General features: G+C 37.7%; 1 protein-coding gene across 2 annotated transcripts in view; it reads left to right on the top strand.

The window, feature by feature from the left end:
• CLCN5 (chloride channel, voltage-sensitive 5) overlaps positions 1–27051 on the top strand; it is a 160040-nt gene that overhangs the window by 98347 nt on the left and 34642 nt on the right. For both annotated transcript variants that reach the window (XM_011991346.1, XM_011991347.1), the window contains exon 4: positions 10654–10800. In XM_011991346.1, coding sequence (XP_011846736.1) covers positions 10654–10800 — 147 coding nt within the window. The remainder of the gene's footprint in view (positions 1–10653; positions 10801–27051) is intronic.

The raw sequence follows: 27051 nt of genomic DNA, 5'->3' as shown, positions 1-27051 counted from the left end.
ATTGGTATATAAGAATGCCTGTATAATCATGTCATCTGCAAACAGGGACAATTTGACTTCCTCTTTTCCTAATTGAATACCCTTTATTTCTTTCTATTGCCTGATTGCCCTGGCCAGAACTTCCAACACTATGTTGAATAGGAGTGATGAGAGAGGGCATCCCTGTCTTGTACCAGTTTTCACGGGGAATGCTTCCAGTTGTTGCCCATTCAGTATGATTTTGGCTGTGGGTTTGTCATAAATAGCTCTTATTATTTTGAGATACGTTCCATCAATACCGAATTTATTGCGAGTTTTTAGCATGAAGGTCTGTTGAATTTTGTCAAAGGCCTTTTCTGCATCTATTGAGATAATCATGTGGTTTTTGTCTTTGGTTCTGTTTGTATGCTGGATTACGTTTATTGATTTGCATATGTTGAACCAGCCTTGCATCCCAGGGATGAAGCCCACTTGATCATGGTAGATAAGCTTTTTGCTGTGCTGCTGGATTCAGTTTGCCAGTATTTTATGGAGGATTTTTGCATCGATGTTCGTCAGGGATATTAGTCTAAAATTCTCTTTTTTTGTTGTGTCTCTGCCAGGCTTTGGTATCAGGATGTTGCTGACTTCATAAAATGAGTTAGGGAGGATTCTCTCTTTTTCTATTGATTGGAATAGTTTCAGAAGGAATGGTACCAGCTCCTCCTTGTACCTCTGGTAGAATTTGGCTGTGAATCTGTCTGGTCCTGGACCTTTTTTGGTTGGTAGGTTATTAATAATTGCCTCAATTTCAGAGCCTGTTATTGGTCTATTCAGGGATTCAACTTCTTCTGGTTTAGTCTTGGGAGAGTGTATGTGTCCAGGAATTTATCCATTTCTTCTAGGTTTTCTAGTTTATTTGCATAGAGATGTTTGTAGTATTCTCTGATGGTAGTTTGTATTTCTGTGGGGTCGGTGGTAATATCCCCCTTTATCATTTTTTATTGCGTCTATTTGATTCTTCTCTCTTTTTTTCTTTATTAGTCTTGGTAGTGGTCTATCAGTTTTGTTGATCTTTTCAAAAAACCAGCTCCTGGTGTTGTCTTCGTCAGGCCTGGTAGACCCTTGTGCTTGATCCTCCAGGGTGCTTCTCTACACTTCCCATTTATCGTACTCTTGAAAGCCTGTATAACAGGATATTTGTTATCATATCTGAAGAATCTCTGAGATAACACCAAAGAAAAGCTGATTAGCTAAGGGAAGATAGCATATTATTGTTTTAATTTTAATTTACCTGAATTTTTAAAGCCATTAAAAAACAAATTATCTACCTATGTCTTTTGCCTATTCATCTACTAGAATCCAATTTTAATGATTTAAACAATCTCTCTCTATAGGCTGTTACTCCTTTGGGAGAATTTACAGAAAATATTAGTTTGTCATTTGCTTCACTTTCCCAGCTGTCCACATGTCTCTTCTGACTAATTTGTCCTCTTCCTCTTTCTCATCAACTGTAGGTGTTGCCCAAGTACAGTTTGTCCATGCTGAGTTCTTTCTTTACTTCAGACATTCTCGCAGTATAGTCTGTGAGTTATTGAGACCCTTTTAGGGAGTCTTTAAGGTCAAAACTATTTTCATATTAAGATATTATTTGCCTTTTTTACTCATTTCCTCATGAATATACAGTGGGATTTTCTAGAGACTGTAGTATGGTTGAAGATGACGTTGCTCTGAGAACTAGTAGAATATGTTAAGCAGAATCCAGTAATCCTCTATTAACCCAGACAGTTGAGTATTGTGACATTTCAGTAAATCATTATATATTTTAAACATTTTTCCGTTTTAATTTCAAATGCAATATATATCTATAGATGTCATCCATATAAATAAAAGCTCTTTAAGGGTCCTTAGTAATTTTGATGACTAAAGAGATCCTGAGAGCAAAAAGTTTGAGAACTGCTGCTCTGGTATTGCCTGTTCAGAGTCCTCATCTTTTTCTCATAACCCCTATTCATCTGTAAGGATGACTCCCAGATGAAGACTACTCTGTAAGAAGAAGCACTATTATTTCCTTCTGGAATTCTAGCCTGAAATATCTGAAATTCTAACAGGTGGAGAAAGTACTGTGGGTTAAGAATTAGTCCAAGCCTCTGAAATAATCACGTTCTATGGCACTCAGAGATTAACATGCCAGATTTGCATTTCATTTCCATTTCTCAAAATAAAGTAACTAAAACTGGAAATGGAGTATAAACTAGATTATTTTCTGAGCCCTCTCTTTGTGTCAGGCACTTGGGAACACAGATTTAAGTAACTCTGTCCTTGAGTAGCTCAAAGTATAGTGGGTAGATAGAAGGTGATTTTATGTGTATGCCAGCTCCTATTGCTTTCACTGCTTTACTTTGGATTGTCTTAATGTTTTATTTTAAATGATATGACAATACTTGTATCTTCGTTAATTGTATAATGCATCTGTAATCCCCTTCCTCTTGCATTCTCTCTTTTCTGTGTTTGCCTTATCTGGCATATATTACTTACCCAGAATGCCATGTATAGGTCAACAGATACTTTCGTGGAGCAAAAATAAGAAAGAAATAGAAAAGTTTATTGCTTCTCTGTGCTTGCTAGCATTGAAATATGTGCCATGCTTTATATTTTCACTTGTGGGGTCATGTGTGTCAGCCCACCTGCTGTTTTATACATTTGTTTTTGCCAAATGGGTTAGTTGAGATGGTATTAATTTATTTGAACCAACACATGTCAATGTCACTAGTAAAACAGGATGCCAGTAAGCCATACCACAAGCTAGCACAATCCCGTCCATCCCCACCAAGGGCTCTTGCCTTGATCTTAGTACAATTATTGGGAATGTGTACTCTTCCTTCCCTTTTCCTTCTTTCTCCTCCAACCTAAATCACCTACATTGAAATTGGAAATGACAAACTGCCTTACCAGCCCTCTCCTCCTCTTCTCTTCCAGACTACTGCTGTCACACTTACCTCCTAAAATGATGTTTTTATCATGTTACTCCTCAAAAACCTCAGTGACTCCATTGACTTCCCAGGTCCTTCATGACCTGTCTCTATCCATTTGTTCATAGACACCTTCCTTGTGTTCTAGCCAAGCATGAATGCCACCTTCATTCTCATCTTCAAGTCTTTGACCATTTTGTTTCCTGGGCCTGGAATACCCTCTTTTCTCCCCGAAGTCTCTAGCTTACAATCTCCCATTCCATTTTCTGAATGCCAGTTGTAACAATTTAACACCTAGCTGCTGTGTAATTGCATGGTGTGAAGGTTTTCTTCCCAACTAGATCATAAATTCCTTGAGAGTAATGATGAAGTAATAAACCTCTTTTTATATCCCTAATTCCCTTCCCTCATAGGGCAAGGTAAAGATTTATTGGGTGTCAGCCATATAAATATGTTGATTACCTGTTAACCCTTCCTCCCCAACTGGAATACTCCTCAGTAAGCATTTATTGAACACCTACTCTGAGACAACACTGGAGTTGCTAGAACAATGGAAGTGAGAAGGACATGGTGTAGTCACAAGACTCAAGTAGAAGAGATTATGCAGTCAACGTAGATATGTGAACAAAGGGAATGTTAAGAGGAAAGCCTATTTGAGCTGGCCCTAGGTATGTTGAATGGGGTTTCACCATGCTGAAAAAGAATGGAGGTGGGGGTGGGTGGGATTCCACATAGGGCAGCTTGCCTGAGCACAGGCATAGAGGCCTGAAAGTACATGGCCTAGGTAGGATATAACAAATTTGTGGCAGGAGATAAGTCTGTTGGTGTAGATGGGATCCAGATTTGATAGGGCCCTGAATGCCATGCAAAGAAGTTTAAACTTAACTCTATAGGCATGGGGAACCAGCTTATAATTTTAAGCAAGAAACTGACAAAGGGTATGCAAGCTTTGTAACACAAATACAGCCAAACAACAGTTTCTCCTGTTTACTCTCCTCCTTCGCTCTCAATTGCATGACAAATCCTATCTGTAATCCTCTAGTTGGGAAAATAAATCAAATCCCATTACATTTGTTCCTGGCCTACCCCAAATTCTGGCTGACCTCAGGCTTGTGGCCATCTAGAAGTTTAATTTCTTCCAGATGTGCCATTCTCTGGACTGACATGTCATAGTGCAGCCCCAATGTGTTATGGAAAGAGCACTGGGCTTGGAGTTCAACTAGATGTGGATTCAAATCACAACTCTAAGGAACATTGAATTGGTTTCTCATTACACTGCAGCTTTAATTTTTTCTCTTGAACATTCTAAAGACTGTGTCAAAATGGGCAATATCACTTGCACTGTGGGCAAATACCACTTTCACTTTTACTGATTGTGTTCATAACATATGTTTTGTTTGATTTACTTGCTTCTTCTAATTTTCTTTTGTTGACCCTTTCTTTCTATACATTTATTAAAGGGACACTTTATAACCCAAACAGTGAACCAGATTGCTGCTGCAGGAAATGTTTGAAATGAGGCAGGTCAATTTAGCTGGATTGTTCTGTCAGTGGGTTACAGGAAGAAGTTCGTAAGGTGCCTATGAGGAAACTAAAAAGTTTTCCAGCTTCTCCTTTGTTGGGTCTTCATCTTATAGTGTCATTATTTTGTTTCAATGAATTCCCAGAACAATAGGTACGCCCATCTGAAACTATGGCTACAGGACACATTCCAAAGCCAGAGATAAGTTATTTTTGGACTCCCTGTACCTTTACTTCCTATGATTTGTTTGGCTAATGTAGAGTTGCTGGAACCATGTATTTTAAATCACTTCCTGAGTGAAACATAACCAGCCCGGGGAGAGAGGGAAGGGAATTCTGCATTACTTTGCAAATTTTCTTGCTTTTTCTTTCTGTGCTAGTCACCATATGGGACTCATGGGCATTTAATAAATTTACACTAAAAGAAAACTTATTCAGTTGTGCTACTCTCTTAGCCTCAGTTCTTCTCATCAGCTAAAATGGTTCTTGTTTTTAGCTAAGATTTCTAGAAACCTTGAGTGCCTACTTGTGAGGTTGAGTGCTTTTTGTAGGTTTGTCAAATGTAAATCTCAGAGTTAGACAAACATTAACCATAAATATTGACTCTGATGCTGCCTACATTTATAAAGGAACGTTGATTTGTCTTGTTTGGATTTTATTATTTGTGTTTAGGTTAATATTATTTTCACTGTTTTTTCCCTTGTCCTGCTCTTAAGTTTAAAGTAGCAATAAAAGTGTCTAATGGAGTTCTTGGTAATTCAGGACTGTAGCTTGAGGGAGAAATGAGAGCTAGAAATAGTAAGTTTCCTTAATAAATCGGATTGAATCTGGGAAATATCTGTTATTTGAGTTACGTAGGAGCTAAGATCCAGAACAAAGTGGAGGGGCTATTTGTTTTCTTTTTTCTTTGTATTTATTTTGTTTGTTTAAAGAGGACATCTGTGCATGTAGGTGGCCTTGCTTAGGGAGTCAGAGCCTAAGTGATATGAGAAGGGCACCCACTCAGATGGTTGACTTGAATACTAGAACTTAAACACATTGAAGATGACATCTGGATTTCCACATGGATATGTGGCTTGCTGTGGGTGTCAGAGGCTGAGCAGGGTAAAGAAGGAATCTACATGGAGTAGTAGTTCAGTTGTGTGAGTCAACCTGACAGGTATGAGGAGAGCATCTGTGCAGAGAAGAGTTGAGGAAAAGATAGGAGACTGGTTATATACAGGGGAGTTGTTCAAGAAAGTAAAAAAATTAAAAGATTTCTCATTGTTAATGAAGGGGAAGGTACAGATACAGGAAGAGAAAAGACTAGATTGAACCTTGTTATGTTGGATTGGAATCAGAGACATAAGTGAAAACTTAAATTTTTCATATGTGTAAATATTCATATATGTAAAACATATGTTGTCAATATATATAGGTGGATGTGAAAATATATGTGAAAGTGTGTGTGTGTTCCCTACCTATGTCCAGTGGGGAGCAGCAACCCTGAATAACAATGAGCCCCCAGATCATGTCTTTTCAATACCACCCCCAACTAAAAGGACTCAGAGTTTCTGGAAGAAATGGCTGATTTTGGAGATGGAGCGTGAAAATACAAGATGAGTCTGGAATGTCTTTTGTGACAAATTAAGGAAATTCTCAAAGCATGATGGGGATATGTCAAAAGAACATAGAAGCCAGTTTGAAAAGGTTCCCACTGGACAAGTTTGGAAAATTTGAGTATGAAAACAATAGCAATAGATTATAACCCATTGAAAAAATTAGGATTTATGTATATATAAATAAATGATCGAATGAAAATGTTTTATAAGAAATGTAAACACTTAGTGTCAAAGTACCTCATCATAAAATAATCACTATTACAAAGAGACAAATAATATATTAACAATGTAAAGACCTGGAAGATATCACTTTTATCAAGTGGTCAAGTAAGTATCATAATTAGTGGGGCAAATAAAAAGTATGTGCCCTCTAACAGGATGCAAACAGAAGAACACAATGTCACTTCTCTGATATATTGCCAAAGATGTATATAACCTGAGTCTGTTCATGAGGAAACATCAAACAAACCAAAATTGAGATATTGTCTGCAAAATAATTGGCCTGTAATCTTCAAGAGTGTCAGGATCATGGACCTCATAATCGTGGAACAGGATCTGTTCCAAGTAGCAATTACATATGGGTATTCCTTCCAGCACTTTTCAGGAAGTTTATGTTTTTCCAAATTTTGATTCTCCCCAAAAATCAGTTGAGAAATTGGGAAAGTGGGAGCAAATTAGCAATCAACATAGAAATGTTACTGGTTTGAAGGAAGCTGCTGATGTTACGTTCAAAGCAAGAACAGTAAATATTGATGCATAGAGTCAAAGGTTGAGGTCAACATTTCCAGGAAGAGGTCCAGGGGCTTATAAAAAAGAAAGTCATGATTTAATTAGTTACCCTTAGTTATAGCTGTTACATGTTGTATGTTTATGTCCATGGTCCTGTCTGCTGCTAACAGTGAGTCATTCTTTCAATGAGATAAATAGTAGGTAGGGTGCAGTGGCTTACGCCTGTAATCCCTACACTTTGGGAGGCTGAGGTGGGAGGAGTGCTTGAGTCCAGGAGTTCAAGACCAACCTGGCCAAAATAGTGAGACCCTATCTCTGCAAAAACAAACAAAACAAAACAAAACAAAAAATTAACTGGGCACAGTGACACACACCTGTAGTCCTAGCTACTTGGGACGCTGAGGTGGCAGGATTGCTTGAGCCTGGGAGGCCAAAGCTGCAGTGAGCAGTAGTGGCACCACCACACTCCAGCCTGGGTGACAGAGCAAGATCCTGTCTCAAAAACAAACCAAAAAAAAAAAAAAAAACACACACACACACAAAAGATAAATAGTAATATGTTTATATGCATAGTATACTTTATATAGATCCTATGAGTGGTGTTCCAAGAAATAACAAGCTTCAGAAGTGAAACAGGCCCTTATATTGGCAGTTTTGTTATGTGATTCTGTGTGGTGTTGTTTAACCTTGCTTAGGAGATCCAAATGTTGTTTAAATATTACCCAACAATGTTTGCTGATCTTATACATGTTGTGTGTTGCAATATTCACTATAAGGTACAGTTATTTGTAAGGCAGACAAAATAGTTTCATCATTAAAAAAGAAAATAAACTTATATGAGCCAACATGTGCCCAAAGGCCCAAGTAAAGATGCTTTGGATGCGCTCTTCATCTGACCAACATCAACACAGAATGAAATTTTCTCTTCTTTTCTTTTCTTCTCTTTTCTCTTCCTTTTCTTTTCTTTCTTTTCTTTTTCTTTTTCTTTTCTGATAGAGTCTCACTCTGTCGCCCAGGCTGGAGTGCAGTGGTGCCATCTCCACTCACTGCAAGCTCCGCGTCCCGGGTTCACACCATTCTCCTGCCTCAGCCTCCCGGGTAGCTGGGACTACAGGCGCCCGCCACCACGCCCAGCTAATTTTTTGTATTTTTAGTAGAGATGGGGTTTCACTGTGTTAGCCAGGATGGTCTCGATCTCCTGACCTCGTGATCCACCCGCCTTGGCCTCCCAAAGTGTTGGGATTACAGGCGTGAGCCACCGCACCCGGCCTTTTTTCTTTTTCTTTTTTGAGACGGAATCTCACTCTGTCACCCAGGCTGCAGTGCAGTGGCACAGTCTCGGCTCACTGCAGCCTCCGCCTCCTGGCTTCAAGTGATTCTCCTGTCTCAGCCTCATGAGTAGCTGGGATTACAGGCACACACCACCACGCCTGGCTAATTTTTGTATTTTTAGTAGAGGCAGAGTTTCACCATGTTAGTCAAGCTGGTCTCGAACTCCTGACCTCAGGTCATCCGCCCACCTCGGCCTCCCAAAGTGCTGGGATTACAGGTGTGAGCCACCGCATCCGGCTGATTTTTTTTTCTTAAATAAAAAGTAAAGGCACTTCTTCCTGAATGACAGGCGAGAAGACAGACGGAATCAATTTCTCGTGTGTTGTTGGCAATAGGAAAAACCTGCTAACAATCCTGTATTAGGCCTGGTTCCCTAGAAGCAGAAGCAGAGACAGGATTTGGTGTGAGTCCTTTACTGAGAGAGTCCCCTCAGGAGAAAGGGATTGAAGAAAGCAGGATAATGAAGGGCAGAAAAGTCCAGCAAGTTTGGATTGGTAAGCAGCAAGGGAGCTTGGCTGAGACTATAAAACATGGCTTCTTAGTATCCCAGCACCCATTTGATCCACACATCAAGGTTAGATCTTGTAGCTGAGGAAATGGTTTTATGGTCAATAGTTTTGTACATTATTAGTACCTTGGGGTAACTTTGTATCCTTCCCTACCTGACCATATATCATCATGTATGCATGGTAGTGTTCCAGTATAACCTATTATTTAGTTCACATTTGCACAGATTTCAAGTTACTTGCGCATGCTAAAGAAGAACATTGAGATTGCATTTCTTTTTTAATTTTATTTTAAATTGATATGTAATTGTACATATTTATGGGGTACAGTGTGATGTTTCAATACATGTATACTTTGTGTAATGATCAAATCAAAGTAATTAGCGTATCTATCACCTCAAACATTTATACAGGAAATTTCCCTTGGGGTATCTGTTTTCTTGGTTTTAATCATCACCTTGATGTTGTTAACTCCCAAGTCTTTGCCTCTCAGTCTTCATCTCATCTGGCCTATCCAGCATCATTTTTGTATCTGACCCACTATCCCACGATGATTCATACATAGTAGGTGTTCATAAATATCACTCACACTTCAGTCAAGCTGGTCTCTTTATCACAAATGAGGTATTGTGAAATTGAACACATGATTTGGACCTTAACTTTAAAAAAACAACAACACTAACTGGGCAAGTTAGCCTTTTGCAGCTTTCAGTTTCCTTATCTGCACTAGGAGTGATAATGCCATAGCATAGGAATGTAGGAAACATTAAAGGAAATAATTCATTTTAACCACATAGCCCAGTGCCTAGAAATTGACAAGTACCTGGTAAATGTTGGTTCTTTCTCCTTTTTGCTGAATATTTAAGGCCTACTTTTTAGGCCTCTTACTTAATTTATCCTATTTGGTTTTTTACCACATTTATCACACTTAGTTCTGACAACCTAGGACAAGAAGTTTCTTAAAAGAGTTGGAAAGTTTAAAACAAATAATATTTGTATAATAGAACTTTGCTGGCTATGATTTTTGACTAAGATTTCCTTTAAAAAATAGGGAGGGTGGACCTACGTAAAGTTGGCCATAATGCTTTTAAAAACTAAATAAATCAGTATACTAATATTTTTAAGTAAAATTTATAATCTGAAAAAATTACACTTGGGATGAAGAACATTTTTCATCTTTAATATTGAATTCTTAAGAACAGCATTGAATGGCACACTATGTTTCTTTTCCCCATGTCAGTAATCTAGTATTTCTGTGCATGTACACTGTATTAAGACATCTGGGAGAGTCAGAGGAATAAGATAATGTTTTTTTTTCCCATTCCCAAATGGCCAGCACGTTTCTCAATACTGATGTCTAGTTTTTATTTCAGTTGATTACTTGTGAACTACCGTTACATTTGTACATGTGCCCTCATTTGGTTTTATACTCATTTGAATGATTCTCAAATATTGCCATCAACTACATGGTAATGCTAGAGGTACATTATATCTAGAGGATAACTGAATATATTTAGTTTATATAGCATGAAAGAAGACATAAGACTAAGTCCCAACCCAAAAGGTGAAAGGTGAAGATTACCCAGATGTCCATCAACTGATGAATAGATAAAATGTGGTCTATCCATACAGTGAAATAATATTCAGCCATAAAAATTAATGAAGTGCTGATACATGCTGTAACATGGATGGATATTGAAAATATTATGCTAAGTGAAAGAAACCCGACACAAAGTGTCACATATTGTGTGATTTCATTTATATGAAATATCCAGAATTAGCAAATCTATAGAGACAAAAAGTATAATAGAGGTTACCAGGGCCTGGGGGATGGGGAGTTACTATTTGTTGGGTACAGAGTTTCTGTTTGGGATGATGAAATAGTTCTGGAAATGGATAGTGGTGATGGTTGCACATTGTAAGTGTACTCAATACTACTGAATTGTATACTTCAAAATGGTTCAGATGGCAAACATTACATGTAAGGAACTTTAAGATAATTGTTATAAGGCTTCTATTTTTCTTTCTGCACAGGTGCCATGGATAACAGAGGCTTTCAGCAGGGGAGTTTTAGTAGCTTCCAGAACAGCTCCAGTGATGAAGACCTGATGGACATTCCAGCGACCGCTATGGATTTCTCCATGAGAGATGATGTTCCTCCCTTAGACCGAGAAGTAGGAGGTATCATTATTGGTGATGATAATTTATCTTAATTTTTTTTAATTTATGTACAATAAAATTCATTTATTTTCTGGCACATAGTCCTGTGAGTTTTTAACACATGGCTAGATTATTGTAACTACCACCACTGACAGGATACAGAACAATTCAGCTCCCTAGAGAATTCCCTCTTGCCACTCCTTTGCAGTCAGACCTCCTTCCTCCCTAACCCCTGGTACCAGTCAGTGATCTTTTCTCTGTCCTTATAGTTTTTTTTCTTTTCAATGATGTCATATACATGGAATCACATAGTATGTCACTTCTTGAGACTGCTTTCACTCAGATTAGTGCCTTGGAGATTTATCTAAGTTGTTCATTTCTTTTTCTTGCCCAGTAGTATACCCAGGAGTAGGATCACTTAGTCATATAGTAAATATGTTTAACTTTATAAGAAACTGACAAACCATTTTCCAGAGTGCCTGTACCATTTTGCATCTGAACTAGCTATGTATGAGAGTCCTACTTGCTCTGCATCCTTAACAGCACTTGGTATTTTGGCCATCCTATTATAATACGTAGGTAGTGTTATCTCATCATTGTCTCAATTTAATTTCCTTAATGGCTAATGATGTTGAATAGCATTTCATGTGCATATCTGCCCACCTTATATACTGTCTGATGAAGTGTATGTTGAAATCCTTTCCTCTTTCTATAACTGGATTTTTTATTAACTGGAATACATTTGTAAAATTAAAATCCCCCTCCTTGGTTATCTGGTTACCTAGTTACATATTCTTTTCAATGGCTGCATACAGTTTCATGGTATGTTTGTGCCATGGTTTATTTAACAAAGCTTCTGTTGATGCACATTTCAGTTGTTTCTGATCTTTTGCTGTTACAAACAATGCTGCAACGAACAACCTTGTATCCATCTCTTCTAAGCATATGAGAGCATTTTTGTCACATGAGTGTATGAAAGTGCCTATTTCCCCACAAAGTTACCAGTGCTGACATTACCATTCTTTTTTATCTTTACAATATGATAGGATAAATAGATCTCAGCATTTTAATTTTCATTTTTTAACTTAATGAGGTTGAGCATATTTTTACATGTTTACACACCATTTCGATTTCTTTCTCTGGAAGTTTCCTGTTCATGTGATGTTCCTATTTTTCTAATGGGCTGATTATTCTTATTTCTTTATCAGAGTCCTTCATATACTATTATTACTCTTTTGTCTGATGTCAGTTTAATATATTTTATCCACTTCTAGTTTGTCTCTTTTAACTCTGTTTTTTTAAATTTACAGATATTTAAAATGTTTATATAGCCATGTATATTGCCCCTTTCCTTTATGACTTCTGAATTCCTTATTGTACTTAGAAAGGACAGTATCACTTTAAGATTACATTTGTATCGTTACTTTAAAACTCTGTCTGGTTCTTTAACTGGGGTTACCATTGTCAAAGTAGACAGAGGACAAGGAACTGCTGTCAAATTCATTATTTAGCAAACTCATATTAAGTACATATGACATTGTAGACACTTTGCTGAGCTCTGGGAATTAGCAAGGCTTGAAGATACCATCCCTGCCTTCATGAAGTTGATTATAGCTAGCTAAATAGCCACATAAATACTTATGATAGTTCCTACCCCTTAGAGTTATTTTCAGGATTAAATGAGACAATACATATATAGTGCTTATAACTATACCTGGCATAGAGTTAAGTACTCAATAACATGTTCAGTATCATTATTTTATTATTATTGCTAAAACCCTGTATTATAAGTTCTATAGCTCTTATAGGAATTTAGCAGAATAAGCATTTCATGTGTGGATGTGTCTGCGAAGGACTGGAGATTTCATAGAGAAGGTGTTTTGGAGTGAGGTCTTGAAAGATTAGTTATTTGGTAGGAAGAATGCTTCAGGCAGAAAGTATGTTTTTACAGAGATATCAACAGGCAGAATCTATGGAGGTATAAAAAGGCAGAATATAAGTCCGGATAGCTTAGTTGGTGTTACGCGCATCCGTATAAGAGACCACTTGAGCAGGCTTAGTGTGAGCAACAAGGCTGTTTATTCACTTGGGTGCAAGTGGACTGAGTCTGAGAAAGGAGTCAGCGAAGGGTGGTGGGATTATCATTGGTTCTTACAGGTTTCGGATAGGCAGTGGAGTCAGGAGCAATTTTTTTTGCGGGCAGGGAATGGATGTTACAAAGTACATTCTCAAGGGTGGGGAGGATGTTACAAAGTACATTCACAAGGATGGGGAATATCACAAAGTATGTTATCACAAGGGTGGGGGAATGTCGCAATGGCTTGACCATAGTGCGGCCAGCTCAGAGAATCTTACAGTCAGGGCCTTGAATGTCATGCTAATAAGTTTGAATTAACCTTATTGTCACTGTAAGGATGAAACTCCTTCATCAATTCATTCAACAAATAGTTTTAGAGCACCTGCTGTGAACCAGGCACTATTCTAGGCACTGGGGATACAGTGGTGGGATTAAGACAAATATTGACCTAGAACTTAGATCTAGGTGGGGAGGGCAGTAAACGAGTAAAAAGGTTACTTAGTTAATTACCCATCATGATGAGTACTAGGATGGAAATAAACTGAATAACAATAGATTATAACTGGGGAATGACACTTTAGTTAGGAAGGTCAGGGAAGGTTTCTCTGAGGAGGTGACTAATTTGGGGTGAACATACCAGTATAAAAGCCACAGGTTAAAAAGAATAACAAGGAATTTGCCTTGGGGAAGATATGTCAGGAAAGTGACAGTAGGAGAGGGCCCCTGAATTTAAAGTTCATAAAGGAAAGGTACTGATGGTATAGTATTTGGTAGTCATCTGCCTACTTCTACAAAAGAGAACTGTGTTAGCATATTGCTTCCGCTTATGTGTAGTCATAACCATCCTGAGTCAGTTATACCAATCACCGACTTTAGTGAAGTGGTCAGTTAGGGGGATTCATGAACTTACATTGGCTACCTCTACTTAAAGCCTTCTGGTTAAACCAGAGTGGCTAATCATTGTTACTTCTAATAGAAAATGGTATCCATCATCTATAACTGCAAAGTACTTTGTGTGTTCATGTTGCTCTCAGTAGATGATTGCGGCAAGTGACTGTGTATTATTCTCATTTCATAGACTAGAAAACTGAAGCAGAATGAGATTTTGACATTACCTATGACTATAGAATGTGTTTTCACGTGAATAGTCCTTCATCACTTTTCATTAGCCTTTACAGGAGAACTACTGCTTCTAGTTTACAAGGTCTAACCGTAAAATAATGAGGCTACTTTTCATGAAACACACATGAAAAGCAGCCCACTTATAGCCCACTCTGTAGTGATATAACTTTCTTGCTTTGCTTTCTAATTGCTCTTACTTTATTTAATGTTTTCACATGGGATTTCCTAATAAAGAAAACAAAAACAAAAAGGTCACAATGTCCTTGATATTCAGAGGTGAAACTGCATAAAATACTACATTTTGTACCAGGCACAATAGCACGCACTAAAAAGATTAGCGAGAAGGGGCTTGAAAGGCAATAAAAGTGGTTCTTGTTTTCCAGATGGCTAGAGGGCTTGATTTATGAGGAATGAATAAATAAATTATGCATAGCATGGTTAAATGCATCTGAGGTAGTGTTATAGTAGTCTGTAAATTAGAAGAAACATAAACATGGAGATCTGAAAGAAGGTGGAGGGAATAGAAAAAGAGTTTGAGTAACAGAAAAACACGGAGGACTGTTCTCATAGTCCATCTGTTCTCACTTCCCTGCCTCTGCAGCCTGCACCTATGGTCAGCAGTGCATTCATTCATTCATTCACTTATTCATTTGATACTTATGGAACACCCAGATATGAGCCTAGCACTGTGCTGTTTTAGTAATGCTCTTCGATTCCCTTTTTTTCCTCACCTCCCTGTCTTTCTACCTAGTGTGCCTTGCTACTCCCTAACTGTTGAATGAGGAGACATTCCTGGCAAGGAGAGTAACACAGGTAAAGGTCCAGCAGCATGAGAGAGCCTTTTATATTCAAGAAACAGAGTCTGCATATTTGAAGTCTAAGGCCCCTGGGGTGGGAAGGATGGTGGCAGTTGGAGCAAGAAGGAAGACTGCAGGAGCTAGGGTAGGAGGAGATCTAGTTAGAAATCTAGGTGGGGTCCAGATTGTGTACACTTTTTGACCTCATTTGTAACCAAAGCACCATCAAATGACTTAAAAGCAGAGGAATGATATGATCACATTTGAGTTTTAGAGAATTTTTGGCAGTGTGGAGGGTGGCTTGAGTAGTGTAGGTTGGAGATGGGAAGACCAGTGAGTGAAACTTGTTTTTTTATAATCTAGGCAAAAGATCAAAAGGCCTGAATGAAGACGGCAGGAATGTAGAGGAAGAAATAAGTTCTGGACAAATTTCAGAGGGGGAACTGATAGGACCAATTAGATATGGGAAATAAAATAGAAAAGAGTCAGGGATGACTTCAAAGCCTAAGCATATTATTGGGTTCCCCATACCGCCTGCTGAATTTCAACATAACCTACCAAAATCCAGGAGAGGAAAAAAAATCTTAATACTGAAATATGATAGAATAAAAAACCCGAGGGTACTTGAAATTTACGAAGTAAATTGCGAAACATTTCTATCTGTTTTGCCACACTACAAAAATATGTCATAGTTTTCCTCCAGAGAGAAACTGAAAACAAAGTAAAATATCTTGGGTTCCAACTCATGGAGAAATCTACTATCATCACTTCAGTTAGGCTTCCCTCAAGCTATCTGACTAGAGCAACTGTGTGGATTGTGTGGGAACGAAAAGAAAAGGTATTTTGAAATTTATCATTCTTAATAACACTTGAACTTCCCTAAACACTTAGCCTGGAAGAGTGGCAAACATTAATGCTGCCTTTTGAACTTAAAAAAAAGTGACCCATATGGAAAGCTCTGCAGGGCTATAAACCACATCAGTTTAATATGCTGAATCTTTAAAATGAAACCTATGATGATGTCCACAGGCTTTAAAGGGTTCATTTAGGTTACTTAATTAGGAAAACGGCCAAATTTTAGAATTGATATCCTCTAATTTTTCCCCCACTTACTTTTTTTTTATTAGCTAAAGTACATAATTTCTTCAGATTTACTTAGTTTTTACCTAGATGTCTCATCCAGGATACTATATTACATATTCATCATGTCTCTAAGGAGCTAAGGGTTCCTCTTGGCTGTGACAGTTTCTCAGACTTTCCTTGTTTTTGATGACCTTAACAGTTTTGAAGAGTACTGGTCAGGTATTTTGTAGAGTGTCTCTCAACTGGGATTTATCTGATGTTTTTCTCATGATTACAATAGAATTTTGGAGAGGAAGACCACAGAGGTGAAGTGTCTTTCTCATTATGTCTTATTAAGGAGCACATACCATCAATATGACTTATCACTGTTGATGTTGACCTTGATCACCTGACTGAGGTGTAATGTTTGCCAGGTTTATCCACTGTAAAGCTATTTTTTCCTCTTTCCATACTGTACTCTTTGGAAGGAAGTCACTGTATAGACCAGCGGTCCCCAACATTTTTGTCACCAGGGACAGGGACCAGTTTCATGGAAGACAACTTCATTTTCAACGAAACCGGTGGTGGGGGGTGAGGATGATTTTGAGATGAAACTGTTCCACCTCAGATCATCAGGCATTAGTTAGATTCTCATAAGGAGTGCGCAACCTAGATCCCTCGCATGCACAGTTCACAAATAGGGTTCGTGCTCCTCTGAGAATGTAATGCCGCCACTGATCTGACAGGAGGTGGAGCTCAGGCAGTAATGCTTGCTCACCCTCTGCTCACCTCCTGCTACACGGACTGGTTCCTTACAGGCCACAGACTGGTATCAGTCCATGGCCCCGGGGTTGGGGACCCCCTGGTTTAGATCACACATAGGACTAGGAAGTTAGGTTTCACCTCCATGAGGGTGAAATAGCTACAGAAATTATTTGGAATTGTTTTACATGGGAGATTTGTCTTTTCTCTCCCATTTATTTATCTATTAAATCATTTATATCAGTATGGACTTATTTATCTTGTACTTTGAGTTATAATCCATTACTAAGTTTTGTTGCTCAAATTGTTCCAACTTTGGCTATGGGGAACTCTTTCAATTGGCTCCATTTCCCTTTGACAAACTCCTATCATTGTGACAAACTCCTATCATTGTGGGGTCTTTTTTGAGCATATCCTTATTTTTTGGCATTACAGCATGCTCTAGGCTCATATTATGTATTTCCTCCCCCAGTGCTAGAATCAGCCATTTCTCCAAAGAACCCTGGTTCCTTTTATTGGAGAATGGTATTAGAAACTATGATATGGATACTAGGTATGCTCCTTTCTGCTGATGGCATTTGTTGCTTCTAGGCCCTGTTAGCCAATGCAGTAAGGAAATATGTGTATACTGACCCATACATACATACACACATACACACATATCTATGAATATATATATATATATGTAACCACCTGTATCTACAGTAAACCAAACATGAGATCATACTCATGTCTCTAATTCTAATCTATTACCACATGGATCACTCTAGCCTCCTCCCTTTGCTTGTCTATAACCTCCGAACAGTGAGAAACCTGGTTCCTACCACTCACCATCTGTTACTTAACTGTTTACTTCTGGTATATAGTCATATGCTGCATAATGACATTTTGGTCAACTACAGTCTGCATATATGATACCACATTTTAATAGTTTGTGGTATAAATAGTACCAAATTTTTACTGTACTTTTTCTATGTTTAGACACATACTTACCATTATGTTACAGTTGACTACAGTATTCAGTACAGTAACATGCTATACAGGTTTATAGCCTAGGAGCAATAGGCTATACCATACAGTCTAGGTGTGTAGTAGGCTAGACCATCTAGGTTTATGTAAGTACACTCTATGATGTTTGCACGATGATGAAATTACCTAACAACACATTTCTCAGAATGTATCCCCATCATTAAGTAATGCATGACTGTACATGTATAGTGGTTTCAGAATTGTTAACCCATACCCTCCATAAGAAACAACTTTATCAAGAGTGCAGTGTTTATGCATCATTCCTTTTGCTTTAGTGTTACAAATTTTATTCATTTTCACAGTTACCTGGGCCTACATTTTTCCCCTTTATCCCTTTCATTGAGGCTGTTTTATAAATTTATGATGCAATTAAATTCTTTTCTCACATGCTGCATTCTATCCTGGGATCTTCAGTCTTCTAAGTGATTTTTTTTTTATTTGCATACATTAGGTTCATTCTTTCTACTGTGAAGTTCTATAAGTTTTGATAAATATATAGTGTATCCACTATTACAGTATCATGTAGAATAGTTTCACTGCCTGAACAAGTCCCCTGAGTCCGTGGCAACCACTGACCTGTTTATTGTCTCCATAAATTTGCCTTTCCCATAATATCATGTAAAATGAATCATACAGAATATAACCTTTTTGGACTAGCTTCTTTCACTTACCAATATGCATTTAAGATTCATCCATGTCTTTGTGTGGATTTATTGCTCATTCCTTCTTATTGCTGAATAGTATTCCATTGTCTGTATATACTACTGTTTGTTTATCCATTCACCTACTGAAGGACATCTTGGTTGCTTACTGTTGGGGGCAATTATGAATGAAGTTGCTGCAAACATCTGTGTGCAGGTTTTTATGTGGATATAAATTTTCAAATCAAGTAAGTAAGTATTTAGGGGTGCGATTGTTGGATCATATGGTAAGACTATGTTTTGTTTTGTTTTGTTTCATAAAAAAAAGTGCCACCAAACTGTCTGCCAAAGTGCCAAAGTGGCTATACCGTTTTGCATTCCTACCAGCTATGAATGAGAGTTCCTGTTAGTTTGAATCCTTGGTATTGTCAGTGTTTTGGATTTTAGCCATTCTAATAGGTATGTAGTAGTATCTCATTGCTTTAATTTGCGTTTCTCTAATGACAAATGATGTTGAGCATCTTTTCACATGCTGTTTGCCATATGTACATCTTTCTTTGGTGAGGTTTGGGTTTTTTGCCCATTTTTAATTTGGGATTTTTTTTTTTAGAGTTTGAGTTATTTGTATTTTGGATACCAGTCCTTTATCAGATATATGTTTTGTAAATGTCTTATCCTAGTCTGTGGCTTGTCTTCTTGGCTTTTTTTTTTTTTTTTTTTTGAGATGGGATTTTGCTCTGTCACCCAGGCTGGAGTGCAGTGGTACGATCTCGGCTCACTGCAAGCTCTGCTTCCTGGGTTCACGCCATTCTCCTGCCTCAGCCTCCCGAGTAGCTGGAACTACAGGCGCCTGCCACCATGCCTGGTTAATTTTTTGTATTTTAGTAGAGACGGGGTTTCACCATGTTAGCCAGGATGGTCTCCATCTCCTGACCTCGTGACCTGCCCGCCTCAACCTCCCAAAGTGCTGAGATTACAGGTGTGAGCCACTGTGCCTGGCCGTGGCTTGTCTTTTTATTCTCTTTACAGTAGCTTTTGCAAACCGAAATTTTTAATTTTAATGTAGTCTAACATTAATTTTTTTCTTTCCTGGATCATGCTATTTGTATTGTATATAAAAAGTCATCACTGAATCCAAAATCATGTAGATTTTCTCCTGTGTTGTCTTCCAGAAGTTTTATAGTCTTGCATTTTACATTTAGGTCAATGGTGCATTTTGTGTTAATTTTTATAAAAGGAGGAAAGTCTTTGTTTAGATTATCTTTTTAACATACTTATGCCTAGTCATTGCAGCACTGGTTGTTAAAAACACTGTCCTTTCTCCACTGATTTGCCTTTGCACCTTCTTTAAAGATCAATTGACTGTATTTGTGTGGGTCTATTTTGGGGCTCTCTATTCTGTTCTCTTCATCTGTGCATCTTTTGGCAATACCATGCTGTCCTGATTACTATGGCTTTATGGTAAATCTTGAAATGAGGTAGTGTGAGTCTTCCAACTGTTCAGCTTCAGTATTGTGTTGGATATTCTAGATGTTTTGCTTTTCCACAGAAGCTTTAGAATCCGTTTATTGTAGCTGCAAAATGACTTGCTTGGGTTTCTGTTGGGATTGTGTTGAATATATAGATCAAACTGGGAAGAATTGAAATCTCAATAATACTGAGTTTTACATCCCATGAACATAGACTATTTATTCAGATCTTTAATTTCTTTAATCAGTATTTTGTAGTTTTCTGCATATAGATCTTGTGTATATTTTCTTAGATTTTGACCTCTAAGTATTTAATTTGGAGTGGGGGGGCTACTGTAAATAGTATTGCTTTTTAAAATGTGCAATTCTAGTTCATTACTGGTATAAGGAGAGCAATTGACTTTTGTATATTGAGTTTATATCCTGCAGTCTTACTATGTTGTCTTTTTTTTTTTTTTTTTTTTTTTTTTTTTGAGACGGAGTCTCACTCTGTGCCCAGTCTGTAGTGCAGTGGCGCGATCTCAGCTCACTACAAGCTCCACCTCCCGGGTTCATGCCATTCTCCTGCCTCAGCCTCCCAAGTAACTATGTTGTCTTTATTAGTTCTAATAAGTTGGGTTTTTTCCCCTTCAGGATTTCTTTAGGATTCTTTGGGATTTTCTGCATAGACAGTTATGTCATCTGCAAATAAAGACAGTTTTATTTCTCTGTTTCTAACCTGTATAATTTTTATTACCTTTTGTTGTCTTACTTTACTAGCTAAGGTGTTGAATAACTGAATGGTAAGAGAAGACATCCTTGCCTTCTTCCTGCTTTTAGGGGAAAAGAGTCTAGTTTCTCACTATTAAGTGTTATATTAGCTGTAGGGCTTTTTTTGGTAGATGTTCTTTATTAAGTTGAGGAAATTATACTTTATTCCTACTCTGCTGAGAGTTAATCATGAATGGATGTTGAATTATGAATTATGTCAAATGCTTTTTTGTTGTCGATTGATATATGACTTTTCTTCTTTAACCTATTGTTATGGTAGATTACATTGATTTTTGAAATGTTGCTCCAGCTTTGCATACCTGGAATAAATTCCACTTGGTTGGGATTCCACTTGGTTGGAGTTAATTGATATTATGCAATGTTGAATTCAATTTTCTAATATTTTAAAAGGATTTGTACATCTATGTTCATGAAAGGTATTAATCTGTAGTTTTCCTTTCTTGTAATGTTTCTATTTGGTTTTCATATAGTTTAATGTTGGCCTCATAGAGTAACTTATGAAGTGTTCTCTCTGCTACTATTTTCTAGAAGAGATTGGGGAAAATTGGTATCATTTTATCCTTAAATGTTTGGTAGAACTTACCAGTGAAACCATGTGGGCCTGGTGCTTTCTTTTTGGTAAGGTTATTAATTTTTGATTCAAAAATAATAATAGTGAATACATTTAAGTTCTGCAGGTTTATTTTACAGCACAATGATGATAGTTAATAATAAGGTATTGTATGCCTGAAAATTGCTAAGCGAATGTATTTTAAATGTTCTCACCACAAAAAATAAGCATGTGAGATAATGAATGTGTTATTTAGTTTGATTTAATAATTACAATGTATACATATATAAAAACATGTACACCTTAACTATGTATACAGTTTCTGTTTGTCAGTTATACCTTCATAGAGGTGGAGAAAAAATAGAAGTGGGTTGTTTTAAGCTTTGTGTATTTTGGGATTTCTAGCTCTCTTTGTTATTTATCTCCAGTTTAATTCCAGTTTGGTAAGAGAGCAAACTTTGTATGATTTCTAATCTTTTAATTTTTTTTAAGTGTGTTTTGTGGGCCAGGATGTGATCTATCTTAGAAAATATGTGTACACTTGAGAAGACTGTGTATTCTGCTGTTGTTGGATGAAGAAGTTGATAAATGTCAATTATATTCAGTTAATCCGTGAAAAAGATGATAATAATAGATATGGGGCTATTCAGATGTTCTGTTTCTCCTGTGTAAGTTGTGGTAGTTTGTGTCTTTCAAGTAGTTGGTCCATTTCACTTGTTAGTAAATTTGTGTTCATAGTATTTCTTTATTATCGTTTTAATGTCTGAGAGATCAGGAGTCATGACCTCTTCTTCATTTCTGATATGGTAATTTGTGTCTCCACTCTTTTTTTTTCTTGGTTAGCTTGGATAGTAGTCTATCAATTGTTGATCCTTCCAAAGAACCTGCTTTTGTTGATTTTTCTCTATTTTTTTCAACTTTATTGATTTCTGTTCTAGATTTCTTATTGTCTTTGGTTTGCTTTAGGCTTATATTGTTCTCTTCTTCTCCTAGTTCCCTAAGATGGAAGCTTAGTTTATTGATTTTAGATCTTCTTTTCTAATATATACATTTAATCCTATGAATTTCCCTCTAAGCACTGCTTTTGCTGCATCCCTCAATGTTACGTCTCACATATGTTATATTTTCATTTATTTCAAAATATTTTAAAATTTGTCTTGAGAATTTTTTGACTTACAGGTTATTTGGAAATGTGTTGTTTAATTTTCAGGTATTTGAGGATTTTCCAGCTATTTTTCTGTTTTTCGTTCCTATTAATAGTTCAATTCCATTGTGTTGGGATTTACAGCAAACTGGCTAGGACTTGGGCTGTATTTCATGTTTGGTGTAACTAGGCACCAGAGGCTTCAAATTCCTCTAGTGTCCTTGTTTTTGTCTCTCCTCTTGATTGTGAGTTTCCCTGAGGACAATTCCTCTAGAGAGTCTGTGTCTTGCAGCTCTTTCAACTGTGATCCACTGTTAGTATACTTGAGCCCTGTTGAAGTGGTGGTGAAGTATGGGGGAGGTGGTAATTTTATAATGCTCTGATTAAACATCACTGTTTGATGGAACTGTGTTTTGTGGCTATGACCTTCATACATTTTTCTCCAGTAGTATAGCTTTTTGTCCTTCCTGCCCTCTACTCTCTTCTTTGACTACAACATTCCCAATGTGTTTACTTGAAGCCCTGCACCCTGTTGAGTATATTCCCCTGCTTTAGGTGAGATAAGAAGGCTAGAGGGGGTGGGAGTGGGAGGAATGTCCTTCTCCCAACCAGGATAAGGCTCAGGCAAAGTATTTTCCCCTGAGGCCTTTGTTACGGAGAAATCTCTGGCAAATTTCACAATAATATCTCTTTCCCTCCCCTTGTCAGAGCCAGGAGGGATTCTTAGATCTTCACTGTGAGAACTTGGTGGGATTCCTGGAGGTAGAGCTTTGGTGTAGGAGCTCCGCTAAGACTGTGGTCCCCAGGAGTTTTTTGTACTCACACTAGTCCACACTCAGCCTTCAGCAGCTTGTTCAAGTTGCCATTTGTGTTTCTACCAGCTCCAGCCATTTCTACTCCAGGTAAGCAGATCTCAGCTGTGTCTCTTTGAATAAGCTTGTCTCTTCAGATTTTGGGGTGGCAGTTTCCTCTGCAACCTCAGTTCTCCAGTGGGTCCAAGGAAGATCATTGATTTTTTTTTGGTTTATCCAACGTTTTGTTGTTGTAAGGATGAGAGTAATAACTTCTAAGCTCTTTGCTTGCAGGAGCTGAATCCAGAGGTTCCCCATTTTCATTTGATAAAACCACTTTGGTCCCTTCTTGAAGGAAATATATTTTTTGGCTCCACTTTGTTCCAATTTATGACACATGGTAGAGGAAGGGGTTGCTGTAATGCCTCAGGGGGTATGCGCCATATGTTTCTAAGATCTGAGGCTACCAGGTAAGCCAGAGATACTGTAGCCATATGGGTATAGCTCTGTGTAGTTAACCATATGCCAGAAATGTTGAGTCTCAGTGAGATACTAGATAGTCCTGTACCTCGCTGATGAGCTGAGTCTTACCTTTCTTTTCTAATGATTGGTAGCACCATTTTATGATCTTGCCAGTAGAGCATTCTCAGTTAGCTATGCTATCAAAATATCATTTGGAATTCCTTAAAGATAAGGGCCTCTCAGAAGTCATTCAATCCAATATATGAGTGACCAAACAAAAAATCAACTCTTAAATGATAGAGTATGAATTTGGAAGGGACCTCAACATTATACTTGCTAATATCCCTTCATGTTACAGATGGCAAACCTGTAAACTCACAGAGAGTAAGGCAGTTGCCCGAGGTGACACAACTAGTGAGTTATGGAGCTAGGATTGGAATCCACATCTTCTCACTGCAGGATAATAGGTCTGATCACACTTTGTTCTTGCTTAAAAACTGAATAAGCCGCCTTCCTCTCAGGGCTTTCCCTCTTGGTGTTCACCAGAAACTGTCACCTGCTTTGTCCACAAGTATCCCAGTAATCTGCCTTCCAGAACATAGGTCTGCTCCTTGCAGTGTCCTGTCTCTACTCTTCCAGTTGCATTGCTAGTATTTTTTCTTTTCAAAATCACTTATATAACTCATAAATATATCTCACTATAAAAGATTCAAACAATACACAGGTTTTTAAAATGTGAAAGTCTCCCCTGTTCTTCCCACTCCAGAGACAACCACCGAAAAGAATTCAGTATGATCCTTCCAGTTCTTTCTCTATCCAGTCACATATACAGACACACATTAAAAAAATAAAAAAATAAAAAAAGACATATTCTTCTTATTTCGTGACTTGCTTTTTTCACATAATATGTCTGGAATACATTTCTATTTCACTACACACCAGTCTACTTCTTTCCTTGCACTATTTCCCTATTAGTAGATAATTTTATTGTTTCTGGGTTTTTGCTACTACAAACAGTGCTGCAATGAATAACACACATACACTGGTGTGCACGGGTGCAACTGTGTCTTTAAGGGTAATTCCCACATGAGATATATATATGCTTTTTTGAAACTTATTTTTCTGTCCATGACATCACACAATTCCTATGAATCCAAGGAGAATTTCACGATTGGTATTTTTCTCTCTTGAAATTCCACCCCCCCTCCCCCGCCACTAAAGAATAATTGCTAGTCTCGTGTGCCCAGTTTCCTTTTGGAAATTGATAGAAACCAATGTAGACTTAGGACAGAACTGGAGAATTCCAGTTCTAAACAATAATTAGAAATTATTAGGCAGGATCATGCTACCCAAAGAATTTCCCAACACTGTGGTATGTAATAGGCATTTTAGGGCAGTGTCTCCCTACCCATGACATTCCCCATTCTCTTGACAGTCCCATAAATGTGTACAATTGAGAAGGAAGGAATGAAGAATAAGTAAGGGAGTAGGGCACTGTTTACTTTTTGTGGAGAGCCCTCTCAGCAATTTTGTCAAATCTAGCCCCTTTACTTCATTGCTACATTGCTTTCTGTGGCATCTTAGTCCAGTGGGAGCCTGCAGATACCAAGCCAAAGTCCTCATGCTGTTTTGGTTACTTTGATAACTCTGTCAATTAGCACCCTGGTTCCACTGGCCATGAAAGTGAGTTGAGTCAGGAACTTCCAGATTTGAGCAGATGCTGGGAATAAGAGGGCTACAAGAGATACACCCCAAGCAAATATCTACAACCCAGTGAAGATGGAGCTGTATCCACTGGGAATAAAGAGTCAGAAGGAGGTGTTAGAATCTGAATTCATGTTTGTCTCCACAGCTTTCCCTATGCCTTTCTGCCGTGCCCAACCTTCCTGTATTTTTCTCATAACTCTCAAACTTCATTTTGATATAATAGATTTGTTGGGGTTCTTGCAGTTCCATTTCCCACAGCCTTCACCACCCCTTTTATTGCCTAGTTCTCAGCAGAGTCGGGATAGAGTCTCTTCTTTGTTGTCCTTCCTGCGTGTTAGACACCTTCCAAGTTTTAACTTGCTATAAACAGGAACCAAAGCAGTGGATCACTAAATGAAATGAGTGCAGGGATGAGATTCAAAACAACGCAGGCACTGCCCAATCAGATTGGCTGTCAGACATAGCACTGGGGCAGTGTCCTGGAGCCTCCTGGTATTCCATTTGCTGGATCATGGGTAAGTTCAGGAGTTTCTAGGGTAGGGTGAGGTGGGGGAGGAGAGTCCTCAGGAAAAAAGTGGTTATTTATCTGTAGCTACTGAAGTATTTCAGTATTTAGCAAACTGGTATGGCATATAGATGCATACCAACAGAATAGCTGCCCTGAATAAGTGTCCCAGGGGTCGACTAAGAGTATACTAAAGCATAATGTAGTCTTGGATAGATACTATCCAGGACTTAGATAGGAGGGCTACTCCAACAACATTTGCTTTTTGACCCTGGACTTAGTTAAATGGGAAAACAAAATAGAAGCAAAATGAAGGCACAAGTTGCTAGATAGAAAGTTCCTACAAATGTTGATTAATTATCAGGGCTTCTGCTGTAATGTACTATCAGACAAAGAGGTGAAATGGGATGTGAAAGAGTTTATGTGACTTACTGGGAGATCTAGAATGGATGAACCAGTACAAGAAGGGAAGCAGGGTGCAGGTATGGAAGTAAGAAGTGGCATATAATAGGCTCTTAGTATTTGCTGTTGAATGCAAGTAAAGTTTAAATGACCACAGGATGAATATCTGCTGATGTGTGCTAGGCATGATGTTGAATTTTTTATACATGTGGTTCCAGCCTTGCAAAAATACAATATATCCCTGTAAAACTGAAATACATTTTTTAACGGGACTATTTTCAAGTCCTGTGATATATACCAATAGCCCTGCCCCATTTCTTTGAGTGCTTATTTATTTCCTTAGGCTGTTGCCAATTAGTGAGCCCTCATGCAGCTATAATATTACTAAAGCAGTACTTCAAGGTCTGTGCATGAGATTTCTTCCTATCCTTTTTCCCCTTGTGTTTTTGTTAGTGTTTAACTAGTTCACTTAATCAGTTACTGTTCAGCCCCCTAGGTAAATTTCTAATGGCATATTGGTTAGGGATTTAAATAAACATTATTCTCAACAGATTTTTTTTTCTTGTATTTTAAGGGGTTTTCCAGTTTAAAGCATCATGTGATTTTTAGAAAAAAAATTAGAAAGTGGTTTCCATAATGGGAACTGAGTTAAATACATTCATTTATATGCCTGCTCATTCAAGCAGTGTGTTTCTAAAGACCTGTTGTTAAGTCTTAGACCTGAGTATAACCCTACGGGAAAGCTGTTTCAATGTTGACTTTTTTCTCTGACTGGTTTACTGTACGTTTTTCCTGGACTCAGGCAATGCAAATTAGCCTTTTGGGGGCTTTTTGTCCTGTCATTCAAGTTGAGATCTAATTGTACTTTAACTTGAATAATTTTTCTGTTAGAACATTAAGTTATTTTATATATAACATTTACTATGCCTTCAAAATTTGAAATAAGTTTTATTTTTTTTTTCTTATAGAGTCAAAAATCTA

Source organism: Mandrillus leucophaeus, unplaced genomic scaffold, assembly GCF_000951045.1.
Source record: "Mandrillus leucophaeus isolate KB7577 unplaced genomic scaffold, Mleu.le_1.0 Scaffold395, whole genome shotgun sequence".
Lineage (NCBI taxonomy): Eukaryota > Metazoa > Chordata > Mammalia > Primates > Cercopithecidae > Mandrillus > Mandrillus leucophaeus.
Note: the sequence above shows the minus strand (reverse complement) of the source record. Positions and strands in the feature narration are given on the sequence as shown.